Genomic DNA, 25,368 nt, shown 5'->3' with positions numbered 1-25,368 from the left:
ATGGTTGATGCTTGAGCCAGGTAAAATGGGGGCAGGTGCTTTGCTAGTTAATCCACTTAATGCTGCCAGTCCCTGCTACTGTGTTTTAGTATTGAGCTGAGATGACCAGCCTTGCCAAATTGTTTTTGGGGTTTTGTGTTATGCAAAGAAGGGAGACTATGTGCAAGGACATGACCGAGGTCGGTGTGTTCCTTAAAACATTGAGCATATGGTTGAAATGGCTAACTTAACTAACTAATGATTTCAGCACCGATGTCTTTGGCAGAAATTGCAAATGGGTATCAGCAGGGCACATTGAGTAGAATGAAGAACAATGCCTCCCTGATGTTATTTTAAATGATGTGTCCAAAGACCACTATTTTCTGATTAAGAATCTCTTCAGCCAAGCCATAGGTAGAATTCCATCTGGTTTGCATATTTGGAATGAACCACTGACTCAGAGGTCTTTGAATTTGGCTAAGGTCTCATAGGGTTTTTTGTGGAGTGATTAAAATAGGCACAGCCCTTTAGTATGGTACCTATTTTGGCCATTGCTTCAATATTCACTGTGAAGAAACTCATGCATTCAAACTAAGTCAGCAGCTGAAGGGCTGCAGTGCTGGGAGGAGAGCAATCTCCACAGCTATGTCTCTGTGCACAGGTGGGCAGAAGGGGACAGGCAGCAAGTGGCACCGTGGCTCCACCCCCAGTGCACTAATTAGTATAGCTGGTGTGTTAGGGAGGTATGCTGCTCTGGGTATAGGCCTGGTGCAGGAGACTTCCTCTGAAGAGCAGTGAGGAGACAGGGAGGCAGCCTGTGACTGAGTCACAATCACTTTCTTCGGGAGCTCCAGATGCAGTGCAACAATGAACGGGGCCTTGCTCAGGGCTCTCACTAAAGCCAGGATTTAGTCCTTGGTGTGGTAGGAGGGTCCTTCCAGGATCTTCATATATTTTCACCATTTTAACTTCACATTGTGACCAACGTTCCTTGTGCAAAGGAAGGCTAGATGCATTTTTCTCCAGAGACAAGCACTTATTTCTTCAGCTTGCCAGAGGCGAGCAGCTGGAGAGGATGTGAAATGCTCTTTTCCCTGTGCTACCTCCACAGAGCTCAAAGTCCAAGGTGGATTGGGAGCAAAGGAATATGGGAGCAGGTTTATGATGTTAGCAGTAGACCACCAGACTAGCCCTAATAGCAGAGCCATTAAATGATACCTATCATAAAAATGAGTCACTGGATAAACAATTCTAGCTTCCAGGACAACTCTTATTAGAATAAAAGTAAATGAAAATCGGAGAGAATAAACAAATTCAAGGCAAAATGTTTATGGAGAAAGAATAAGAGTTCTGCTAAGGAGAGAATTGTGTGGTTTGGTGTATTCTCCAAGGGCCTTTGGAAGCCAATGTCACCTGCAACAGTCAACTGCTTGCAGAACAAGGATGATGATCATTTTTGCTACTTTCCAATTTATGGGCAGTGCAACTAGATGAGTCTTTAAAGATCTGACCTTTCTTCAAAACAAAAACAAACTGAAACCCATGGAAACTATATGTCATGTTTTCCCAACCCGTGAACAGTTTTGCCTTCAGGTGGTGGGTTAGATGAATCAATGTACCACTGATACTGATGCATGATGACAATGACATAGTATTTATTGATAAACTGTGATGATGCAAAGCAGAAGGAATTCCTCATTTCCTAGTCCATTGTTCTCATTCAGCACGAGTTTTGCCATGCAGCACTTAGTTCTTTGAGCATTTGAAGGACACAAAGTGAAATACTGATGTTTGATTAAAATGAAGATGTCTCATCCTAGCAACCCTGGTTAGAAGATTAACCTCTTTAATTTAACAGATCTACGTTTTGCAGTAAACATGATGGGCTAGATTTTCAGCTGCGGTAAATCAGCATAGCTCGATTGAAGTCAATGGTATTATGTTAGTAGCAGTGCCAAAAAAGAGAAATTTTAAAAGTGTGAATCAGATTATTAGGGATTTTTTGGGGAAGTGTGTGGGAGTGGTGCTTGTGCCAGTTTGGCAGATTTTATAGTTGCAATATTATCAGGGTCACCACAGTTAAACCTCTTACTGCAGGTCTCCTTCACTGAGAGAATTGCAACCAATATCACTCCCACCACTGATAGCACTTTTTCTTGACACCAGACAGCTTGTGCTACACCTACTAGATCTGGGGCTTGGAGAAATAACTATACAAAAGACGTGTTGAAAAACTGTGGGATAACATTACATGTTGTAACAAGTCGAGCCTTTTCCTGTTCTATTGTGCCTGCTGCTTTCTTCTAACCGGATGCTATTTCTAACCTTTGTGTTACATATGTTGGAACATGTAGATTACACTATTAAAGTCAGATTTTGAATGAAATTCTTCTTTATTTAGAACCAGAAGATGACAACTTTGACATGAAGAGTGAGACCGATGCTTGTTGAATTTTGTTTCAACAAAATAAAAATATTTATATGTTAGAGAGTTCTTTCTTTAGAAGAAAAATAAGGAGTTTGAGTATTGAAAAGTTTATATAAATTGTCTCCCTCCTGGGTGAATTCTGGTACCAAGTGATTGATAGATTCTTTACAAACCTGCTTCTCCTGAACAGAAGAAAATAAAAAGTGGGATGCATTTGATCCTACTGCCTCTCTTCAAACAGAGGGTCAAGTATTTATTGTATGGATTTACACGTTATAAAGACTAAACAAAAAAATAGGGATGCTTTGCGACTTGCATAGTGTGCGCATATACTGTTTTCATTTAGCAATTTGAAATTATTCTGCTATAAAGTTAAACAGAACAAAATTCTCTGCAGAGCGAGAAGAGCTTTTGATAGCTAATGTTTAAAAATTATTTGTATGAATATAGTGAATCATAGATACTCAAGTGTTTTGCCTTTTATTTCATTATGGTTGTTGATATGTAGTTACTGTATTTCAAGTCTGCCTTGCTAAATTTGAACTGTAAATTTGTGAAAAACTAAAATTCGTTACATGCATTTGATGTGTGCTGTCTGCTTTCATATACTGCCTCTGGTGACTTTTATAGTTCAAAGAAAAAAAATCTTACAAGCAAATGCATACATTCTGGACACTTTTTTTAAAAACACATTTACTGGAAGAGGGAAATACAGCCCTAAGAGAAGGCAAATTTCTCCTATTATGAATTTCAACTTAACCTGCTACTGTGGAGCATGTGAGCCAAGCCCCAAATCATTAACTTAGATAAAGTAGGATCTCTACTTTTTAAAATGAGAGTCAGTAGATGAACAGGAGGATATGACACTATCATTCCCTTATGGAGAGTCAGTGAATCTTCAAGCTAGAATACATAAACAGGAATAACAAAGAAGCAACCTTTTACCAGCCTTAGGAAGGGGCAGTTTCTGATTTGTTTAATTAAAGGAGTCAGTAAATAAGAAGGTTAATAAGAAATATCACAAACAACAAGCACTGACTTTGTGCACTGCATTAAAGATCAGTACCCCAACTTTCCAGAAGGATTCTTCTGGCTTGTTGTCTGGGCTGCCTGGCTGCCTTGCCCCACACTTGGCCTCTAGCAGCTGGTGCTGCTCGCGGGCAGGGTATTTGGTTCTTGCGCCCACAGAATATTACATTTGTATTATTTTTACTTTGAAAGATATTTTAGTTTGGGGATTCTGGCCAATGTTTGGAATACAAATATCTCCCCTGCTGCTATACAAGTAACTTGGTGATGCTGGGCTTGTCTACATGGAGTGTTGCACAGATCTCACTAAACATGTGACTTTTAAGAGATCTAGTTAAACACCATGTGGATATTTATTTTGATTTATGAGTGCTTTATTTCATTTTCACTTAAGTTGGTTAGGGACAGGTTCCAGCTAAACTGAAATATACTATGTCCACGCAGGGAGTTTTGTACTGGGGGCTTAACTAAACCAATTTAAGTAAACTGGTGCAAGTTTGTGTGCAGACAAGGCTTTACTCTCAAAAACATAATTTCCCCTCTGTGCTACAGGCAGCAGGACTCCCATTGCAATACTTAGGCCCTACTTAATTTGTGATATTGTGAATCTGGGTAGCAGAGACCCCTGCGTCCATGCTTCCTTCTTAACTGGCAGGTGGGGAAAGAAGAATCCATGATCCTTACGCAGGTTTCAGGTGAAAAGATTAATGCTGCTGCTTGCTCACACTACCCCGGCCTCCAAAGAAGGGTAGAGAAGAACAGCTAGGGCTGAACACATATAAATATTGCCTATGCCACTTTCACCTGCCCATTCAGCCCTCGTCCTTCTGCTCCAAAGGCTTCAGATAAGTTTTAACCCACTTCAAATATTTTATTACTCCTCTGGACCTTCAGTGCCTGCACTGAAACCACCAACTTCTATTTCAGCCATATGGGCTCAGATTCTGCTGCGTATGGATCCTTCTGGAGAACCCTAGACAGAAATGACCACATAGAAAAAATGAATCCATAATCATTCTAATCTACTAAAAGCCATGTTTAAATAAAAAATTAGGTGTTCACCCTTAGTGCTCACCGTGTGTCCAAGACATGAAATAGTTTGCAACTGCACAACTGGTGCATTATTTTTGTCAAATATATGTATCAAATTTAATACAATTTGGGCTGAGGAATATTTTTGTCTGCAATATCCAGCATTCCATTCTAACTCATGTATTAATAACAGAGAGCCCAATCCTGCACCAGTGAAATCACTAGGAGTTTTGCCTTTAACTTGAAAGACCACAGGATTTAAATTACGATGCTGACTGCTTTTATTCCTCCGCTTGATAATATGGCCATTGCATTGTGGCTAGGAAGCTAAATTTCTCAATTATTGCACATAATTTGATCTCTCGACAATAATCTCTAACCAGCAAAATTGTGCCTGTATAACATTTTGTGCCTCAGTGGAAGATATATCATTTGGAAGAACAAAAGGAAATTGTACTCCAACTCAGAAGTGAAATAATCATTGAGTGGCGATATGGAAGGAGAGGAAAAAGGCCTAACCCCAAAAGAAACCTGTGTGCATGTGTGTATCTATTTATGCCAGCATGCCAAATTATTCTCAGAGATGCTTTTTTAATCTATGCTCAAAACTATCCGACTGGTCTGCCTGAAATTAGATACCTGAATCCCTATTCAGACATCGAAATACTTATTTGCATTAATATCAGGTATTCTGATTCTTTCAGAGGTGCTAAGCATTCTGCCGTTTCTATTGAGATGCACAGACTAAAGTTTGAAAACTCTGGCCTATTATGTATCTGTTAGCATTCCGGCTTTCAATGCTTTTAATTCCCTCAAATAGAAAATATTTTTCTAATTGCTCTTTTATATTCTAAAAGACTCAACAAACCTCCCCTTCTCAAAAATGCAAAACATTTTGAGCCTGATTCTGCCAGGTTCTTATGCAGACGTTCAGCAGAGTGATGGCTGAAGTGTCTTTTCTCTCTCCTGTTCCACACTGGCCTGCTGAGGGAGTGGAGGAAAAGCTGCACCCTAAAAAAGGCTGTTGTAGCACTTATGTTCCCCTTGTGTAAGCAGTGTCTGGACGGGCTCTTCCCGGCCGAGCTGGCTGAGGGGAGTGGGAACAGGCTTCAGGGCCAGACTGTATTTGCATGAGCACACCCATCCAGCTTAGGTGTTCAGCATGATGGGACTGCTTTGCCCAAATGATTCCTTTGGCTGGTGCTGGGTTACAAATCACTTTAGCGTTAAATGTAGGGGTAATGAAATGTTGTTCCCCTTATTGTGTGAGCAAAGGGCAGCAGACTTGCACTTAGCCTGTTCTGATTGAAGGGTCACTCTCATCTAAACTGAACTGGCCAAGCAAGAGGCTTGGATGCCAGAGCCTGTGACCGTTGATAGGGGATGGGTACAGATGTTCCTGCCTGGAAGTGTGGGTTCTACCAAAGAGCCCCAGGCATAGTTTAACCTATCCTTCTCACTGTTCAAAACAGAGCTAATTAAGATTCCATTAGGAGCATTTTGTTTTGTTAAGTGCTTGCTAGAGCTGAAATCATGTACTGTGGGACAGCGCTCCTATGTGGCTTCACCCACTGAGAGCTGAAATCATTAAGAGCTGACACTCAGAGAGCTGGGTGGAACCTCAAGAGACCGACCTGCAGAGGTCATAGGGGAGAAGCAGCTGATAGCAGAAGGTGAGGCGAGCAGTGGAGTGGCTGGTGAGTGACTGGTGGTGCTGCCTTCGGAGCAATGACTGGCAGAGTGGGCAGCAGAGTGGTGGGCAGTAGCAGGGAGTGAGTAAGGTGCCTTCTTTCTCCCTGCCTTCCAGCCAGGGTGGGAAGTGAACTCCGCAGCTGCACGTCTAGTCTGAGTCTGCCCTGACTAAGGACAACACCTATGAGTGGGGTGCTGTGAAGGGAAGGGCAAATTAAAGGAACTTCTTGTTGCTGGACTTAAGAATGTGAGGCAAAAGGAAACTGCCCAACCAGGCTGGGTGGGAGGGGGGGGTGAGGCCACCGCTCATCTGAGCCAGTGCCAGGCTGCTGGAGTGGTGGGTAAGTGCGGGGGGCAGGCGGGCCGGGCCGGGCCGCCCTTCACAATAGGTGGGGGGTGGGGGCACAGGAGGTTCTGAGAGGTGCCCCTCAGTGCCACCACCCCCGCGTGTCATGAAGGGCTGGCCCAGCTCCCCTCCCCAGGCTGGGGAGGTGAAGCCGCCCCCGTCTGAGCTGGTGCCAAGCTGCAGTGGGAGAGGCGGGCACCAGGTAAGTGCAGGGAGTGGGGGGTATCAGAGCCAAGCCTGCATTTGCGCCCCTCCACCTCGCAGGTAGAGACCCCCCCCTCCCCAGGCCAGTTGAGGGGCAGCACCAGGACCACTCCTGCCCTATGAGGGGGGGAGGCGCAAATGTAGGCTTGGCCCCCAGGTGCTGGAGACCCTCCATATGCCACTGTATTTGAAGAGTGTTCCCCCAGCATCAATCCCCTTGTTACCTCGGAGTCTCCTAGAGAGAACGGCATCACAAATTGGCTGGAGGTAGATCATTAACATAACCTTGCAAACCTGAATTTCTTTAAAAGTGAACATTTAGGAATTAGACAAATGGAATGAAACACTATAGCAGTGGCTTCAACTAAGTGGCAGTATGTGTGCACTTTTAGTAACATTCAGCTGTATTGCATTAGTGCAGAACTTTTATCCACTCTGCAGCATGCATTCGTATCAAGCTGATCTATTCAGGCTGCTGCTATGACAACTATCCAGAGGCAAATGTCAGGTCAGCTCCCAGCATATGTGTCTAGGCCATAATTGCTTTATCAGAAACCTAATAGTCATCCACTTCTACTTCTCTAGCAGCTAGAAGAAATACTTGTAAAATTACCAAATGATGCAAAATTCTTTACCCCTCCACCCTTCTCTATAGCATTTGAATCTGTAGGTTTGCTTCTATTTTGCCAAAAATTGGAATGGAGGCAGGGGAAAGGTTGTTTTTTAAAATCTCCACATCTTTGCCAATTTACCTTTCATTTATGTTACTGTGTACAGTGTAGACCTGGGATCTTCAAACATTTACCTCCTCTGGGTGCGGGATATTATATTTTAGAGCCCCAGGACATTACTAGTGGGTAATCTGTGTGGCTACAAATCACATTATGGAAAGTCATAGGTTTCTTTCTGATAGAAAGGTGGTTTCCTTTTTAAAAAATGTGTGTAATATTCTGCTTTACTGTACTATACTTCTGCTATACTATACAAGTACTATAACTTGTCATACTCAAGAGTCAATGAAAAGGATAAATAATTAACAGATATTTTTTTTTAATTTAATCTGATGATTTCCACGGGGTTCAAAAATGTAACGTGAAAGTCCATCCTAATGTTGTGACTAAATCAGAACAAGATTTAACACTTAGATAAATAGATCCTTCTCTAGACACTTGGTAGTTGAAGAAATAATGAAACTGGAGACAGATAAGAGATTAAACATTGAGCTGTCTTTAAGCTATCTCAAGTTTATGATCCCATATAAAGAATTAAAGAAAATCTGAATATAACTGGTTTCTTCACTGGAAGAGAAATTGTCTTCCATGCACATATGGAGACATACACGTATTCTGACAGCTTCATCGTACTACCTCACATTTGCCTTTTAGGCAATAATAAATAATAGTTGAATTCAATCAAACTAAACTAATTTGGACTTCTGGCTTTTGCATGACAAGTATTATTCTGATGTTTCTGTGCAGGGAATATATGATGACATCCGCTGTGGCTGGCTAGGAAGCTGGCTGATTTTTATTACTCAGAACTGGTCTCTGGAATCAAAAGGAAGCTGTATCCTTTATATTAATTTTTTTTAAAAGAGGAAATCTATAGAAGCCTACTTTTTAATTTGTACATTCTGTACAATATTCACAGCTCAGCACTCTCTGAAGAGTCTGTTAATTTAAAAATCATAGCTCTTTAGTTATAATGAAACTAAATTGACTAAATTATTTCTCATGAAATAATGAATGCTTGCTCTTCTAATATTGGGTTGAAAATTAAAAAGTTGTGAATATACAGTAGGCTAAATCCTTGGACGTGGCCAAGAAGCACACAGTGTAGTTGGGAAAGAATGGGGTGCGAAGGTGGATTTAAAACACCTTTGTAAAACACCTGAGCCTGGGCTGGCTATGTGCTGGACCTCTCTCAAACATCTGAGGTTATCCTGTCTTCACACACTTTCCCCTGGCCATAGAGTGGGAAACTGAGTACAAGACATTGTGCTGGTTCTACACCCATACAGGATCTCCCTTGTGCTAAGGTGATCCTTCCCATGGCAGGGTACATTGACTTGAAGGTCACTTTGCATGAGCGGCACACAGCAGCCTGAATCTAGGGGAGAATCTGGTCTACTATCTTCAGAGATATGTATGACTATTATTCACGCATATATTGTGTGTGTAATGGGACAGATCCTTAGCTGGTATAAACCAGTGTAGCTCCACCGCGGTCAGTGGGGCTTCGTCAATTTACACCAGCTGAAGATCTTGCCAAATATGTATATTTGTATAGAAAGTGACTCATACAGATACAAACATTACAAGCTGGACTAGAAATCACACACTGAATGAACTGTTTTAATCTGCTGGCAGCTACCAGAAACCTGGTTATGCCTCTCTGCTATGGATGGAGGGGAAAGCCCTCTCCACTTTGGCTGGAGGGGATCTTGCTGGCAGCTGCCAGAAATCTGGTTAGCCCTCTCTGGGTAGTTACCAGAGATCTGGTTAGGGGATCTTGTGGCCAATCCCTAGGTCTCTTTTCTCACTGGGAACCATATGCCAAATTTGCTCATGGGCCACCTTTATGGGTTTGGTATGGTAAAGACCACACCATACCTCTATTATGAGCCCAATCCTTGAAGTGCTAAAATGATGAAAAGTCAGAAATTGCTAAGATTTAAGATCACACAGCAGCGCTACGAGGGGCGCGGCTGAACTCCAACACAGCTGCATTCCACACCAGGCACCTTTCCTCAAAAACCCCTTAGGGGATTCCGGTGGTGCACTCAAAAGCTGATGCTGCCATAGTCATCACAACTTCGTTGCAGAATGCCTATGTGGTAACTGAGGAGACCATTTGTTCCATGGTTTATTACGCGTATATCCATTCCGCATCAGTCTAATCAACCTAGTCATAACTAAGTTCCTAATATGAAAAATACAATAAGAGAAGCCACAGCCACGTATCTATTCACCACATGCAATGTATGTACACCAATGTGTTTTTATTCTGTCTGTGCTAAGTTTCATTCAAAACTGCCAATTTCACAGCAGGCTGGACCTATGACTCAGTGTAACTACTTTGCATTGCTTCTCACCACAGGTTCAATATGGCCCTTTAGACAGTTTAATACTGACTCAGGGAAGATCACCCCATTGGTAAGCATGATCCTTTGGTGCCATAGAGGATCTCACGATGCCATATTCCCTCCCTGCTGCAAAAGACGAAGGTAAAAAGGGCCACACTAACTTTCAGCTGTAGTTTTGGCCCCTTATGGCCATTTGAAGTCAACATAAATTAGAGAAGCCCTCAGAACACAGGCTGGAAGCAACTCCATCCAGATTCCAGGCCAGTAGTCTAATCCTGAATGGAGATGAGGCAGGATCAGGGTAGTGTAAAGGCGAGATCTGTACCACTTTTGCAACCACCTCCTGACCTGGGCACTGGGCAGATCAGCTAGGCCTCATCTTCTTGTCCAAAATCATTTCTTCTTGGATCAGTTATTAGCATATGTTGGGACAAATCCATGTAATTACAAAATATAAACACTAACTGCTGGGCGACTAACACAATGATAATACTCTGAAGTCAGATAATATTCCTCTTATATGTAAATCCTCAGCACTTGGCCTCATGTTTCAGGCCAACCACCTGAACTCGACCTCAGGATAATTTAGATACATTCAAGCTAAAAAGAGCAGTTGGGTAACATCTAACACAGTCAGACAGCTAAGCATTATAGCCTAAGCTACCATGACCTAGTAAACATGTTTTTATTACTTGCAGGGGACAAAAAAACTCCACCATTGACAATGCTTTAGTATTATGCATTCAAACATTATGGAAAGATGCTGGTCTCACCATAGTTAGGATTGAAGCTAGTTTCCCATTACGAGCCTGATTTTAATAACTCACATATTTTGAAAATAGATTACTTCACTGAGGCCAGTTTTTCCAACCTTATTTTACAAAATTGGATTTTTGCATGGAGGGGATTAGAGCCTCGATTTAGCAATTCACGTAGGTAGTCCCAATGGTTTCTCCCATGTTTCATGTTAAGCACAGGCTTGAGCCCTCTTCTGGATCAGGGCCACATTTATCATTGTATTTGTCAGAAATACAGCAAGGAAGTTGCTCATAAATGCAGTGTTTGTCACTGTCACACATAAGAAGTACACAAAGAGAGCTTGCATCTTTACGGTGCCTTTTAGATCCTATTGGGGATTTTTTTCTTCCTAGTGGATAAAACATTACATGTGGATAATATAATAAAGCACTTAACCTCAAATGCTATATCTTTTGTATTTATTGCCTTCTCTTTTAATATCTGGGATTGAAAGCATTTAGTACAGTCAACAATTCTGTTTGTCTTTAACAAAAATTAAATAACTAAAAACCATTTGGGCATTAGATCGTTTTGTTGACGTACATAAGTGTTGGGCTGATTTTTCATCAAAACTGCTAAAATTAACACCGTTTAGCAACTCATTTTTTAAACACTTGTTTTGGAAGGTAAAATATTTTAAAACTTCAAACTCCTATTTGAGATCTGTATAGAACAGGGGTGGCCAAACCGTGGCTCGGGAGCCGCATGTGGTTCTTTTACAGTTAAAGTGCGGCTCACGGAGCCCTCTGTGCCCTCCCGTCCCCATTCTCCACCTACCGGGCTGTGGTGGGGAGCTCAGAACTTCTGCCCTGAGGCAGGGTGGTGAGACTAGAGGTTTCTGCTTAGCAGGGAGAGGAATTTTTGGGGGGTCAGTATGTTTGGCCACTCCTGGTATATAACATACTCACAACGCCCTGTTAAGGGACAAGTGCCTGAATGAACAGCAGTGTCAGAGAGAAGACACCACCACACACATTCACTATAGGAGCCAGGCACAATGCTCAGGGAGTGCAAGGACTGTGTAATTCTAGCATCAACAATGGTAGACTCCCTGAAGTATCTAGGGAGAGGCCAGGAAGGGTACCACCACCCTCCACATCTGCTAATGGGAAATGAATGCTGCAAAACTTCAAAGGGTGTATCAACAACCGCACAACGCTTTCACTCAGAGGCAATATACCCACCTCGGCGCCTCAAGCTTTTCAGCATCGATGCATACAAGCTTTCTGCATAGCTGGATTTACATATTGTAACTATAGCTAGGATTTTCTTAAGAGCCTAAATCAGTTAAGTACCAAACTCCCATAGGTTTACAATGGGATACACACACACACACACACACATGCTATTTACAGGCCATATTCTAAAAAGCTGGCAACCAGGCATGCACATTACACCTTGCTTCCCAGGACGGACTGATTCCTTTGCAAGATCAGTGATAGTAACTTCATAGGATTTTGTACAAGTGGAGGGCAGTTTTAATTCAAGGCCCCTAAGGCTTGAGACGCTAAGGGAGCTGTTGAATGAACATGCTCACCAGACACTCTTGGCTTTCTACCTTCCAGCCAGAACTACTCAATTTCTGTGCTGCCCGGTGCTAGGGTCCACCTGGTATAACTGATGATATAGTTGTTTTTCACCACCGCAACCTCCCTTCTCCCTCCTCCCCCCATAGGTTTCACTTCTGGGATCTCTGCCAGAGCCTATACTTGTGTAAACAGGCATAAGACTCAACTGAATCTGCCCACGTACTTCAAAAACACACAGTGAAACTTTAGAATGGAAAATTATAGTTATGACTTTGCTGTATTACTTACAATTGTCTCCATAATGCCCCAAGCCCTTACTGCCCAAGAAGAATGGGAAAGCTGCAAGGATCAAGAATCCAACATATCGCCTGTGCAGCCAGCTTTGTGACCTTAACATGAACTTTTAATTAAAATGATTAATTGGAAATTTTCACTGCTCCAGATTATCCATTTTAGAAGTAAAAGTTAAAAGAAGTTACTATTAGTGCTTCTAAAACCTGCAGGTGAAAGGAATTATCCAAACCCAGAAAATGCCTTAAGGGTACTTAGCTAGGATACCGCCTACAGTTTTAACAGTGTTTCTATTTCAGTCAATCTTTCACATTCTGGAGAGAAATCCTGAAGGTTCTGTTTTTTCTTCAGTGTCAATCTCTTTGTCCCCAGGATCAGGGCTGACACCATCTTTGTGATCACAGAGGACTGGTCAGGACAACTCTCCTTTTGGAGACTATCAATGCAACCAAAGTGCTGTTAATACAACACTTTCCCTCTTCTCTATGGGCTAAGCATGTTGATTTATAGACATTTATAGACACTTCCAGAATCTCAGCTATCAGCATTCTAAGGATAATCCTAAACATTCACTGTTCCAAGAAAGGCTGTGAAGGAAGGCTACAGAAAGTAGATAAGGGCAAAATGTCCATCCCTTTGGAAAAGAGGATACAAAAAAAAAGTTTATCAGCCATGAGCTGGTCAAGTTTTAATACAGTTGTGGTATCTTTAGGCTTTTACTTTACAATATAATCAGATAAAATAAAATAAACCTTTTTTAAAAATAAAAAGGTCAGACATTCATCATGATCTTGGAGCAGTTAAATAAGCAAAATCTAAGACTGACTGCCACTTTGATTTTAAGAAGTTGGAAAGGAAGCATGAAGTTTCCAGCAAATAAAATGCAAACAGTTAAAACTCTAACATACACTATACTAGATACTGAATAACATAAGAATAAAATAAAATAAGTATTTATATGAATTTTAAGACTGATTTACAAGAGAACTGACAGTACACTAGTTTGGGAAATATCCCAGTAACTTTTCTACCTAAAAACAAATAGGTATTTTCACGCTACATTATATTTATAAATTCACACACGGAGGAAGATTATACAGCTATAAATAAAGTATATTTTATACACATATATTTAACACACTTACTGTACATTATGTGTGTATATATAATTATATATAAAATATACATGCTGTACATAACTATTACACACAGATGTACAATAATCTCATTATCCATGCATTCACACTAGATATACTACTCAACACATTTCTACACACCTACACAATATAGTTACAAGGCATTTTCATGTATTTATTTAAAACAAAATCCATAGACATTTAATTATTTTTTGCTAACAGTAAACATATAAAAGAAGTACCACCCCTTTGTGTGATACCCTGTTTAAATTACCCTCACTCTGTTAATTATAAGTATGGATGTGGTAGACCCCACATAACACAGTACCTGCTGTCTATCCAACCGCATTCTTTTTGCAGCATTTCTGCTTTCACTCTCACAGGCTGAAGCCAGGATACTCTCTGCTACTGCTGAAGTAAGGTGTGAGGGAATAGGTCGTGACTAAGAAAGAGGAAAAAAAAAAATTATTACTAGGATAATAACCAGACCTGCTGTTTCCTTATCGGAGCACACAAAACTGTCACATAGGCAGGAGGGTCCATTCATTGAAATGTAATTTATACCAACAAAAAGGGGAAATGGAAATTGTAAAGATGAAAAATGAAAACTAGTTAGAGGTTAAAGCGGCAGTTGATCCACAGATCCATCAAAAGCACTTTTTTCCCCACAGCTCTATTGTCCATTGTACTTAGTCTGGCTCATTAGGCTGCATTTTGAACAGACAGCAGCATATTCTCTGTGTTCCAGCAGCACCCTGGTTGTCTGATGCTTGCTAAGAAAACCGAAAAGCCTTTTATCCTTTACAGCATATGACAGAGATGAGCAGTGTTTTTAAACTCGTTAAAAAACACACACACAAAAAACCAAATGACAGGGTTGAAACATCACTCAGATGTAACAGATTGCCAGAACATTTCAGAGCAGTCCATATGTAATGTCATGAACATTTACATTTCTTGCTGCAATATGACTGATGTTATTAAAATGATTTTTTTAAAATCTATATGTATTTTGACACTGTAACATATGTCAGGCCTCTATCAATTTAGGTCTAAGTAGCATATAAGCTAAATGTAAATCAAGGGAATCCTAAAGTTTTATTTGCTCTACAATTGACTGTGAATGCAATGTGACTTTCTATATAGCAATCAAATAAGGACAATCACAGACTATTTGCATCCCATTCTCTGTAATTATATGCAAAAATCATTTCACTGAAAAATGAAGCTCATAATGAATATCTCAACCTGTTTTCTTAATTAAAACACATACAAAGATAGATCAGAAATATCAAGAAAATAAGCCAAATGAGGATGCTGCCATACACATTGGTAGGGATACAAGCACATTTTAGAGGGCTAAAACATATTGGACAAGATTCTTGGCTTTCATAAGTTAGCATCACTCCATTTCCTGATGGGTAAATGTCCCACCATTTATTCTCTATAAAATTTCATCAAATTTCAGTCAACAGAATAAATATGTATGTGCTATGACATGTCACCAAGTATCAGAAACATAAACTCAGAACAGTTTCTTTGAATGGGCACACTTGATTTTACATTTTGAATAATATACCAAAATTATGAGCAACGTGTTACCAATACTTCATTTTTAACCAATAAATCACAACACACAATTTCTTTCAGCGTTGGCCAATTGTACTTTAACATGTGTTATCAATTTACTATCTGACATTGTACTATCCCTAATGGGTGGAATATATCCTATCCTTGCAGAAAGATGGAATGAGTGAACATATAGGTCTTTTCCATCTCCAAATATAACAGGCTTCATTCTCCTCACACATTTACCAGTGTAAATCAAGAGTAAAATCCATGGAAATCAATGGTGCTCCTCTGGTGTAAAACAAGTGTAAATAAGAGACAAATTAGGTGTTGTGATCCTATAATAGAACATACATTCTGCCCGGGCAATCCAAAAGTCAAGTTCAAGATCTTTTTTTCAGCATAAATGAGCTCTCATGTATGTATGAAGAAAATCAAATTTGTTTAAGTTGAGACTTGAGTCTCAGGTGCTAAATCCTGGTGTCATGAACTATCAAACATTTTGAATATTACAGCACAAGCAGATGCGTTCATCAGAGTTCTAAAGCAAGGCAGTAAGCTGTATTAGAAAGGGATGTTTTAAACTGATGTAGAGCTTGCACTACTTTACTCTCCTAGGGCTGTTGAGTTATTCAGAGCGCATCACTGCTTCACTTGGCTATGCTACTTTCATGCTGTGTCCCCCTATGCATTAGGTGGCTGGGTCTCACTATTAATACCATTGTTTTATGAACTCCTCAAGGTACGCTGACTAAGGAGTCTGCCAGACAATGTGAAAACAGCCACACAGTGGCAAAGCTGATTTTTAGAGTACCAGAAGCCAGAAGCAAATATCTAGCAAATTCCTCTGAGTCAAATCTTTAGTTAGAGCCCAAACAAAGATACTTTCATGTGGAGTCCCATGGGCAGATACATGGGCCAGAAAATGTCATGTCCAACCAGATATTGAAATGAACCAAATCCTTCCAGATTACATTCCCATAGAGAAAACATAGGTTCACTGAAACATTTATAAAACAATGTTTCGGTCATCATTGAAATCAAGCGGTCAAATGCGCTTCACAGACAGAAAAGGTGATGATAATGTCTACCATCAAAAATACAGAACCTGATATTTAACATCTGGTGAGTCAGAGGAGGCCACTTAATCAGAAAACAGGGTCCTGTGGGAGTAGAAAAGGAACAGCTACTTCTTGCAAGATGTGCTATTAATCTCCTGTCTTTTATCCTGGTCATTATGGCTGACTCTTGGTATACTAGTGTAAAGGATAAACTGGAGGAAATTTATCGGGAGAATTCAGTGCAAGCCTGAATCATGTCAGAAACAAAAATATTATAAAAATAGCACCATTCAGGAGGCTGTTCAGGAGCCTAATTTAGGTTCAGATTCTGCTGATTTTACTCAGTTGAGTAGTATCTTATTTTGGTATTGATTCAATGGCAGAATCAAGCTTTTTGTTACTGGTAGAATGTACCTAGCATTGCTGTTTCATATATAACAACTCTTTCCTGACTCTCTGCCAGGGCTTGGTTCTCTTTACACTTAACTCTGGTGTAAATCAGTCCGGGCTGGATTTAGGGGCAGGTGACCCAGGTGACTGCCTGGGATGCCGGGATTGGGGGGCACCGGGCTTGGGGGCTGTTTTTGTTGTTAGCAACAAAATACAAATGTACAGATCCTACCATGCATAATTTATCATCTTATATTACAGGAATAAGTCATGCATGCAAATCGCGCATCAAAGTCGTGAAATGGGCTATAAATGCAATAAAAAATAAGGTATTCAAAAGTTTAAAAAATGGGGGAGGGAGGATGAAGATGCTCCTCACCTGGTGCGCTATTTGGTCTACGGTCAGCCCTGAAATCAAGAAGAACTCCACTGGAGTTACACAAGTATAAAACAAAGGAAAATCAGGCCTCCAATCCTTTCTACATCAATACAGTGGACTCGAAGGGCTATTTTGATTCCCGTGGTATCAAGATAGACAAATTGTTTTAAAATGACAAAGAAAATAGAAGCTTTAGAACATGGAAGAGAGGTAAGTGGCAATGTCTGTATCATCTTATTTATGTTTTAGTAAATTTAAGGTAAAGAGAGAACATTGATGGATAAAACTTGAGGATGATCTTAAGAGCAGTTGGGTAGACAGACCCTGGAAAACTATCATATACCTCTGTCCCTCATATGACAGCTGTATTGGAATTTGTTCACTTGGAAAATATAACTAGGCATTCACATACGTAAAACAGTAGTATTTTGCACATAAAAAAATTTATTTCATTTACACACCACTGAAGATGACAGCCAACCTGTGCTTAGCATGTAACACAACAGAGGAGGTAAGGAAACTTTGACCAAGGACAAAAAGGACTACCTCCCTATTCTCATGCAAAAGACCATAGGTTTGGGTCTTTGCCATCTACATAGATGAGACCTTGGTTTTTAAGGTCTTCTTCAAATGACTCACATATAGTAAGCTTACTGGAATTCCATTTACCCATCTCAGAGAGATGAATAGCCAAGTCCACCCCTGCAGGATTTGAACCTATGATTCCAGAGAATTCACATCTGATGCTTGTACCACTAAGGAATATTAAACAGAGAAAGTCAACAAAATGATTTCATCTTCTTTCTGTAGGTTATTCAATTGCAGGAAAGTCCCCAAATACATCTTGCTGAAGGAAAGAGAGTAGGGATGACACCTAGAAATGTGTTGTTGATGGAACACTTGTGACCCCTTTCTGTTGGTAGGGTAGCAGGAAAATGCTCCCTACTCCTGACAAATTAAATTGCCATTATGTTGTGTCATTTTCAGGCCACACCCTGGGATAGTCGGAGGTGGCTTCCATACTGCTTCTGTCTAGGCAATTACCTGTATTTAAAGAAATGATGATTCACTATGTGAATACAAAACCATCCTATTTAGCACGACTTTATATAAGGTTTAAAGTGATGGCTATTTTGTCCCAATCAGAAGTAGAGGTTGGCACCAGCATGAAGATGCTCATCTCTATCCATTCATAGTCATGCACCACCTTTCTCCCTTTTGTAGAAAGCTTACAAAATGCTGGAAGCTATATTTGCAGATTTCATTGTACAAAATTAAGTTAGCTGGTGGCATTGCTCTGTAATATGGAAGGTCAAAAAACTATAGGCCTGATTTAAAACAATTTGAAGTCAGTGGAATATCTGCCTGAATATCTGACTGTAGTACGATTTGGATCAGGCATTCAAAGATGGTAAATCAATAATCAATAGCCCAGTTAATTAATGAGGCATACTTTACCAGTGGAGAAGTAGCGCAAAGAGGCTGATTCTTTTAGTAAATTAAAACTTGAATAGCTTGGTCCTGAATCACAAAAAGAAGTTGACTTACCTGTGTATGCTATCTGCTTGCTTAATATAACAGAAATTGTCATATTTCATATCAGGCATATAATATAAATGTATTGTGCAAGTCACCCAAATATGATATAGCCATATTCTCAGTTTAAAGTGATGTACATAAACAGTATCTTCACGGAAAACGTAAGAATTCTTTTCGCCATATAAATACAAACCCCATATATGAAATATAAACAGGCCATCATGTTTTGGGCTTATGCATATTTACTGCTGAAAGTCTGACAAAACTTAGATAATGATTTACTGGAAGACATTTGTTTAAACTGAAAAGGTCCAGATATTCTGTGTGGAGAAGTGTGCAACACAACTGCACGTACTCTACACAGAGAGCTGTAGTCTGTAGGATTATTATTTTGGCACATTTCATGCGGGCTAATATTGACTTAAACACAAATACAGGCCTGAGTTTTCATATAGAAATTTGGTTGAAGCACTCCAAGATGTATGTTTCACGCAGGTCTGAGCCAATTCATAAAAAAGCATAGAGCTAACAGTAAGGAGTGGATGATGCACGAGTGCACACTCCCCACCCTTTGCCCCACACATTCACTTCTAAAAAACTGATCTTTACATCTGCATATTTGTACAGAAATACTCCCCCATATTTTAGGCCAATTAATGTTGAAAACTAGAATCTCCACATACGAGATGACATTTCTTGCAAACACAGACATATGCACACTACTTTCTCCTTTGCTTACAGACGCCAGTACAAATATATGAATGGGAACGAACCTTAAATGCTACCTTAATACAAAAAGCATATGGGCTCAGTTTTTCAAAGGTACGTAGGTGCCTAAAGATGTAGAAAGGTACCTAATGGGATTTTCAAAAAGGCCTAGGTGCTTAACTCCCAATGATTTCCCACTAGGTACTGTCTGCATCTTTAGGTACCTAAATACTTTTGAAAATTTGGTCCATTGTGCACTAATTGTACTTCAGCTCTTGTATTACACATTTTTAAGACTGGTTTAATACTAACACAAATGTTATTTTGTTACAACTTTTTAACCGTAATATACAAAATCCTCCATGTTTATATTAATATTTAGCACTTATACAACACTGTTCCTATAACAACCTTGAAGTGATTTACAAGACAGAATAATAATAATCATCTTCAAATTACAGATTTTTCTACTACAGAACTGGACTATATTTACATTTGGTCTCATCTCACACTTTTTTCAGCCTACACAATACTGTGATGTCAATTAAATAGAAAAATCTCAAACATAAGAGTACCACATAACTTATACTCACCGACATCTTGTTAACGAATTAAGGTTGCAAAGGAATCTTGAGAAATGTGTTGGGATTTTTTCCAAAGCACTCTAATGCACTAAGAAGCATGCAATTCAAATCTAACACAATAGGTTTGTTTGAGCTTTATCTTGTTTACAGATTGAAGTACAGGACTGCACTCTGTTGGATGTACTGATATAATTTTTATTTAGTACACACACTAGCTCCTCGTAAAATATGAAGAATTTGACTGTCATTTTAATGCTTGCAGCACTGTATTTTTCCTTGAGTTTTGACATATTTTACTTATTCTTTCAGTCTACACAGAAGCTATAAATATCCAATTCCAGCATCTATTAGTGAAATAGAAGAAACAACTAGAAAAAGTAAAAACTGAGGAGACTTTTTTGCATGTTTTGTGGAGGTCAGGTTGTTTTCCCACAGTTTTCAGAAGTACGTTTAATTGAAATATCATATATTGCAATTTGATTATGATTGTGAATAAACTACTATGCCATATTCCTGTCTGCACATTATACTTTTGATATGTACTAGAAAAAGGCTCACCATGTGCTCTTTGCTACTCAGAACCCAGTTTGGTACCAATATGCAGCAGTATGTGCTGTCGCTCAGATATGCAGTACTTCCAGAGCAAAAAGAAGCAAAGTCCACCCCACATTTCATAAGGGCCTACAAGGCCTACACTCCCTGCTCCAAGTCAGAGGCTCAAGCTGCAGTAACAAGCACTTTGCAATGTGTGTACAGAAAACCGTGAGGGAAAAAAGGCAATCAAGTGACACGTGTCAGCCAGTCACAAGCTTCCTCTCTTCAGTTGTACATACACAAAGGGCCAAATCCTGCTCCAGTTACTCAAGAGTAGTATCAGTGAGTTCAGTGGGACTACTTGCGTAAGCAAGGTGAGCAGGATTCAGTCACTTCTCAGTGGAAATGACAGCAGGGAGTAAAGTTTGTTGGATGTCAGAGACCACGGACACATGCAATTATATACCTATGAGTATATCTACACTACGAGCTAGGGGTGTGACTCCCAGCTCATGTATGTTGCCCTAGCTTCTTTCTGAACTAGCATATTAAAAACAGTAGTGTAGTCGTGGTAGTGTGAGCAGCAGCACTGGTGGCATTGCCTTGCCATGTAGCCAGAGTACATACAAAAGGGGTTCAGGAGGGTTCGTGCTCAATATGGCTAACCTGTGCCTGCAGTTGCCACTGCCCACACTACCATGCCTTTGCTACTATTGTTAGCACGCTCGCTCAATGAGAGCTAGTGCAAGTATGTGCACATGACCTTGCTCATAGTATAGACATAGCCTGAGTCTTTGTACCACTCACAGCTGTCGTCTTTGGCTACCATCCATTTCTAGGTATAAAAGAAGCTTTGATGACACCACAATTTGGGTGGGCAAGGCCTGGCTATTCTGCCAATTCACCTCTTTGGATCAGTGCTTTGGGCTTCCATATTACCTCCCTACGATCTTATAGTAGGCAGATGTATGAACAATACTGGTAGTTGGCAAGGGTGGGGGAGGGGACCAAAGGGTTTGGCCAAGAGCCATCACCTAGACAGGAACAGATCATTAGTGCAGAGAGTACAACATGCAGGGGATCAGCTCCCCCAACTTGACTAGCCCCTCATCTGGCTAGGATTCACACCACCCTCCCGGTCTGATCCAACTCATTGATTTAAATGGATTGGGCTAGCAGGCAGTAAACAGCTGTGCATCAACACTTTAAAGAGCAGGAAAGAATGAGTTTGCCTGACTTTAATTTCCTCCTTATCTTAAGCAAATGTACTCAACTGGGCCCCCTATGTTATGCTACATACATATGTCCTAGTAGGACAATACAGCTAATAAAATGTTATTTTAGCAAAGAACCTGACATAAAACCAGACCAACTATCTAGGGAAAACTGGAAATATTTATATTTAATGTCATTTTGAGCTTTTCAGTACAGCCCAATGAAACTTTTAATTCCAATCTTTTTTCTGATGAAAAATGGCCTTTTTCAAAACCAAAACCCTGTTGCAAAACGCTTTTGTTTTTTGCTTAAAAAACCCCCCTAGATCTTCATTGAAATTGACAATTTTTGAATTTTGGGTTTCCCTCTCCTTTCTTCCCCCTTTTTGCAACTGAATACAATAGAATAAATGCTGTCTAGGTGTTGGGGTTTTTATTTTTCCATATGTGATTCTAATTCTCAAAACTTCAACTTTTGCAGGGTTACTGAAGAAAAATAAAACTAACTCCATTACTCAGGAGCTTTTCAAAAGTTGGAGAAGTTTTGAAAGGTTAAAGTAGAAAAAGGAAAATAAGAAAATTAAAAAAACAATTCTGATCATATCATCATCAGTTTTATTGCACTGTGGGAAAAAAGAAAAAAGAGAGAGAGAGAAAAGGAGAAAATGTGCAAATTCAAGAATTGAAATATTTTAAATTTTTTTCAAATATACTCAAACTTTTGTTTCAAATCCTGGAAAAAAATTCAAAATGTCAAAATTTTTCCCAAAACTCTTTTTCCATTTTTCAACCAGCTGTATTTAACAGGCTTGTTTGGACTAGTCAGAGTTGCCCTTTTACCACCTTAATCCTCTCATTCTCTGAGACCAGAATTGTGTGCGTTGGAAAAGCAAATGATATAGCATTGGATAAAGGATCGAGTATGGTATCGATCAGGAAGTCTAAAGCCATTCGTAGAAGATTTGTATATAACTGTATTTGTGGTAATTTTCTAAAAGTTTCCCATCTTATTTATCAGGATTAGCTATACATGGCACGTTCTAATCTGACTGAAAATATCTATGACCTCTACAGACACAAAAGCCCTGGCAGGTTGTGAATCCCAGCAACTACAAGAGTAGCTGACCTATTCAGTACTAAGGTCAATACATTGGTGAAAGCTCCTCTCCTTACCTCCAAAACCCTAACTTTGAGGTGACTAATCATTTCAGGTGTCCACCTTGAGACACATTAAAGGGCTTCACTTTCAGAAAATCCTTTGAAAAATCAGGCCCCTTTATAGTGTCTCAGGTTGGGCACCCAAAAATCAAGATGTTCCAAATTACTAGCTACTTTTGAAAATCTTGGACCACATGTAATCTCCACAGCTACAAATCCTCATTTTTCACTCCCTTCAATCCCCTTCCCAATCCTGTCTATGCACACACAGCAGACAAGTGCAACTAAAATGGGAGTATGAAAAAGATGGAAGTGGCAGGGGGAAGGAAGCTGTCCATTGTTTGTTGTTGTGCTGGGATGGGGCGTGCAGGGGCGGTCGCTGTTAAGGTCCTAACTGGCAGAACGTGTTCAGGCATTGCATCTCTCCTTCCTTCCTCGTCCCTGCTGTCAAACCCATTCTTGAGCTCACATGGGGAAAGCCATTTATGATTAGCCTGTACTTGCCAGTTTGTAATAAATAAATAAATAATGTGCCCTTTGATATTATTTATTTGGCCTCAGTCAGGATCAGGGCCTCACTGGACTGGGAGCTGCTTTTTCCTGTATGCATTTCACAAATTCTGCCTCAAAGAGTTTGCAGCCTGAAGCCTTGATCTTGCACTGCAATGGATGTGCGTGGAAAGGTCCATCACCCCACACATCACACTGCAGAACCAGGCCCAAGTTAAGACTGGACACAGCAAGTGAGAGTAATAATAAGTGAAAAGGGGAGAAAGGAGAAGGGTAACAGTAATAAGACCACATGGTTACTTAGGCTATTAGGTGCATAACTTGTTGATTTCAGATCATCTACAAGTTTGTTTCTATTCAACCTAGCCTTTCTCAGGAGCCAGTTTCCCAGATACGTGTAGGCAGAGGTGAATCTTGAGAAAGGATTTGAAGGAGAAGAGTGTAATAGCCATATAGATCAGTTTGGAGAGGCCATTCCACTTATAGAGCACTTCCATCTGAGGCCTTCAAGCAACTTTACATATATTAAAGAACTAAGCCTTACGTGACCCCCATGAAGTAGGTATGTATTATTAGCCCCATTGTACAGACTACAGTCCAGATCTCCCAATTTCCATTCCCACTAAACAACTTGCTTCTTCATTCAACAGTAAGATTAAGAAAACACATTATCTATTTTTACTTTTCCAATGGATTATTATAAACCACAGAGTAGGAGGAGAAACATGATTTTACAATTGATAAGAACTATTTTGACAATGTTCTTTTAATGGGTATGTTTATGTCAGAACAAAAACGGTGGTGCATGTTTAAGAGCTAAATAATCAAAGGGTGAAAGGATTCTGGACACGGAAAGCTCTCTTTCAGCTGAATATTTTTAACAAGAAACTAAGCAAACTGATTTGGGGTCCATGCAATGGTCAGCTGTCACAAGTATAAATAGGGTAGCTGTAAGCAATCCTCTGAAAACATGATATTAATACTGAGAAGAACATTAGCTAGCAACATGAACACTCATGAGACTAAACCTTTCCTAGTGCCTCAGAGCTACAACTGGCCTGTTATGCAGTAAGAGGTGTCGTTTGGATTACAGATGGCAAATAAGTGACAGAAGAAGCCTCAGGAATGCTTTATCTTCTTTGCCACACAGTGTCTTCCACTAATTAAACTTAGTGTTTACATTTTCTCTTAAACAACACAGCACCATGATATAGATAGCTGTGCTATTCCACAAGTATTGCTGAACTGTCATATGTCACACACATGATCAAATATTCTATTTCCTCTTGAAAGTAGGTGCTTTTGCCCTGAACAAAATGAAAGAGAAGTTTTATTAAATACAACTAGGGTAAAAAGGTATCTCCTGTGGAGATCATTATCTGACATCCTATTTAATACAACAACAGTAGCGCTATAGCTCCAGAGGATATCATTATCCTGTTTTGCTGTATTTCAGCATAACACCTGATTCAAATCAGCACCGACGCGTCTTTTTCATGATAGTCCTGTACAAATGTTATCCAGACAAAATGATTCTTTTCCCCGGTGAAATGATAAATACATTAAAAATAATCAGCTAGTCAAATGTCTCTGTCCAATGTAGTATTTTTCAAAACTGCTTTCTGATATGAGTTACAGACAAGCTAATTTAAAAATTAGAATGTTTTTAATAACATCTTTTATATAGGTGCTACCTTTCAGAATGATCCAAAATCAAGCCATGAAGGCCACATGGCACTAATGCTCCAGTGACCAGATCTATTGCCCACAGAAATCAATGGGAATCTTTCCACTTTCTAGTAGCTTTTGGTTTACGCTTCAATTTGAGAGAGTTAAGGAAAGGGAAGTGTTAGCATATTTCCTTCTTCCACCAGGGCTGTCATACTGGCACAGACTGCAATGCCCTGCCCATCCTATTGATGTGTGATTAGCCCATCTTTTCAAAAGCAATTGAAACCACCACAAGATCTGACTAAACTTAACATTTCCAAAATGGGGAAATTTTTGTGCCATAAAAATTGCCTACTTTATAAAATTCTCATTTTTTTAAAAGAGCAGGAATATAAACCTGATCCTGCAAACAGTACACATGATTAATCATTATAATCATGAGTAGTCCACTGAAGTCAGATCAACCTAATTGTTATGGACCAGACTGTAAACCCCGTATTTA

The 25,368-nt window shown here is 39.8% G+C and overlaps 1 protein-coding gene across 2 annotated transcripts in view; it reads right to left on the bottom strand.

Annotated features, from left to right (window-relative positions):
• NOL4 (nucleolar protein 4) overlaps positions 1 to 25,368 on the bottom strand; it is a 219,311-nt gene that overhangs the window by 27,731 nt on the left and 166,212 nt on the right. For both annotated transcript variants that reach the window (XM_067553820.1, XM_067553819.1), the window contains one exon: positions 13,878 to 13,991. In XM_067553820.1, coding sequence (XP_067409921.1) covers positions 13,878 to 13,991 — 114 coding nt within the window. The remainder of the gene's footprint in view (positions 1 to 13,877; positions 13,992 to 25,368) is intronic.

The sequence above is a fragment of the Emydura macquarii genome, unplaced genomic scaffold (genome assembly GCF_026122565.2).
Source record: "Emydura macquarii macquarii isolate MOO-44397 ecotype Brisbane River unplaced genomic scaffold, CSIRO-AGI_Emac_v2 contig_1477, whole genome shotgun sequence".
In the NCBI taxonomy this organism is placed as follows: Eukaryota; Metazoa; Chordata; order Testudines; family Chelidae; genus Emydura; species Emydura macquarii.
Note: the sequence above shows the minus strand (reverse complement) of the source record. Positions and strands in the feature narration are given on the sequence as shown.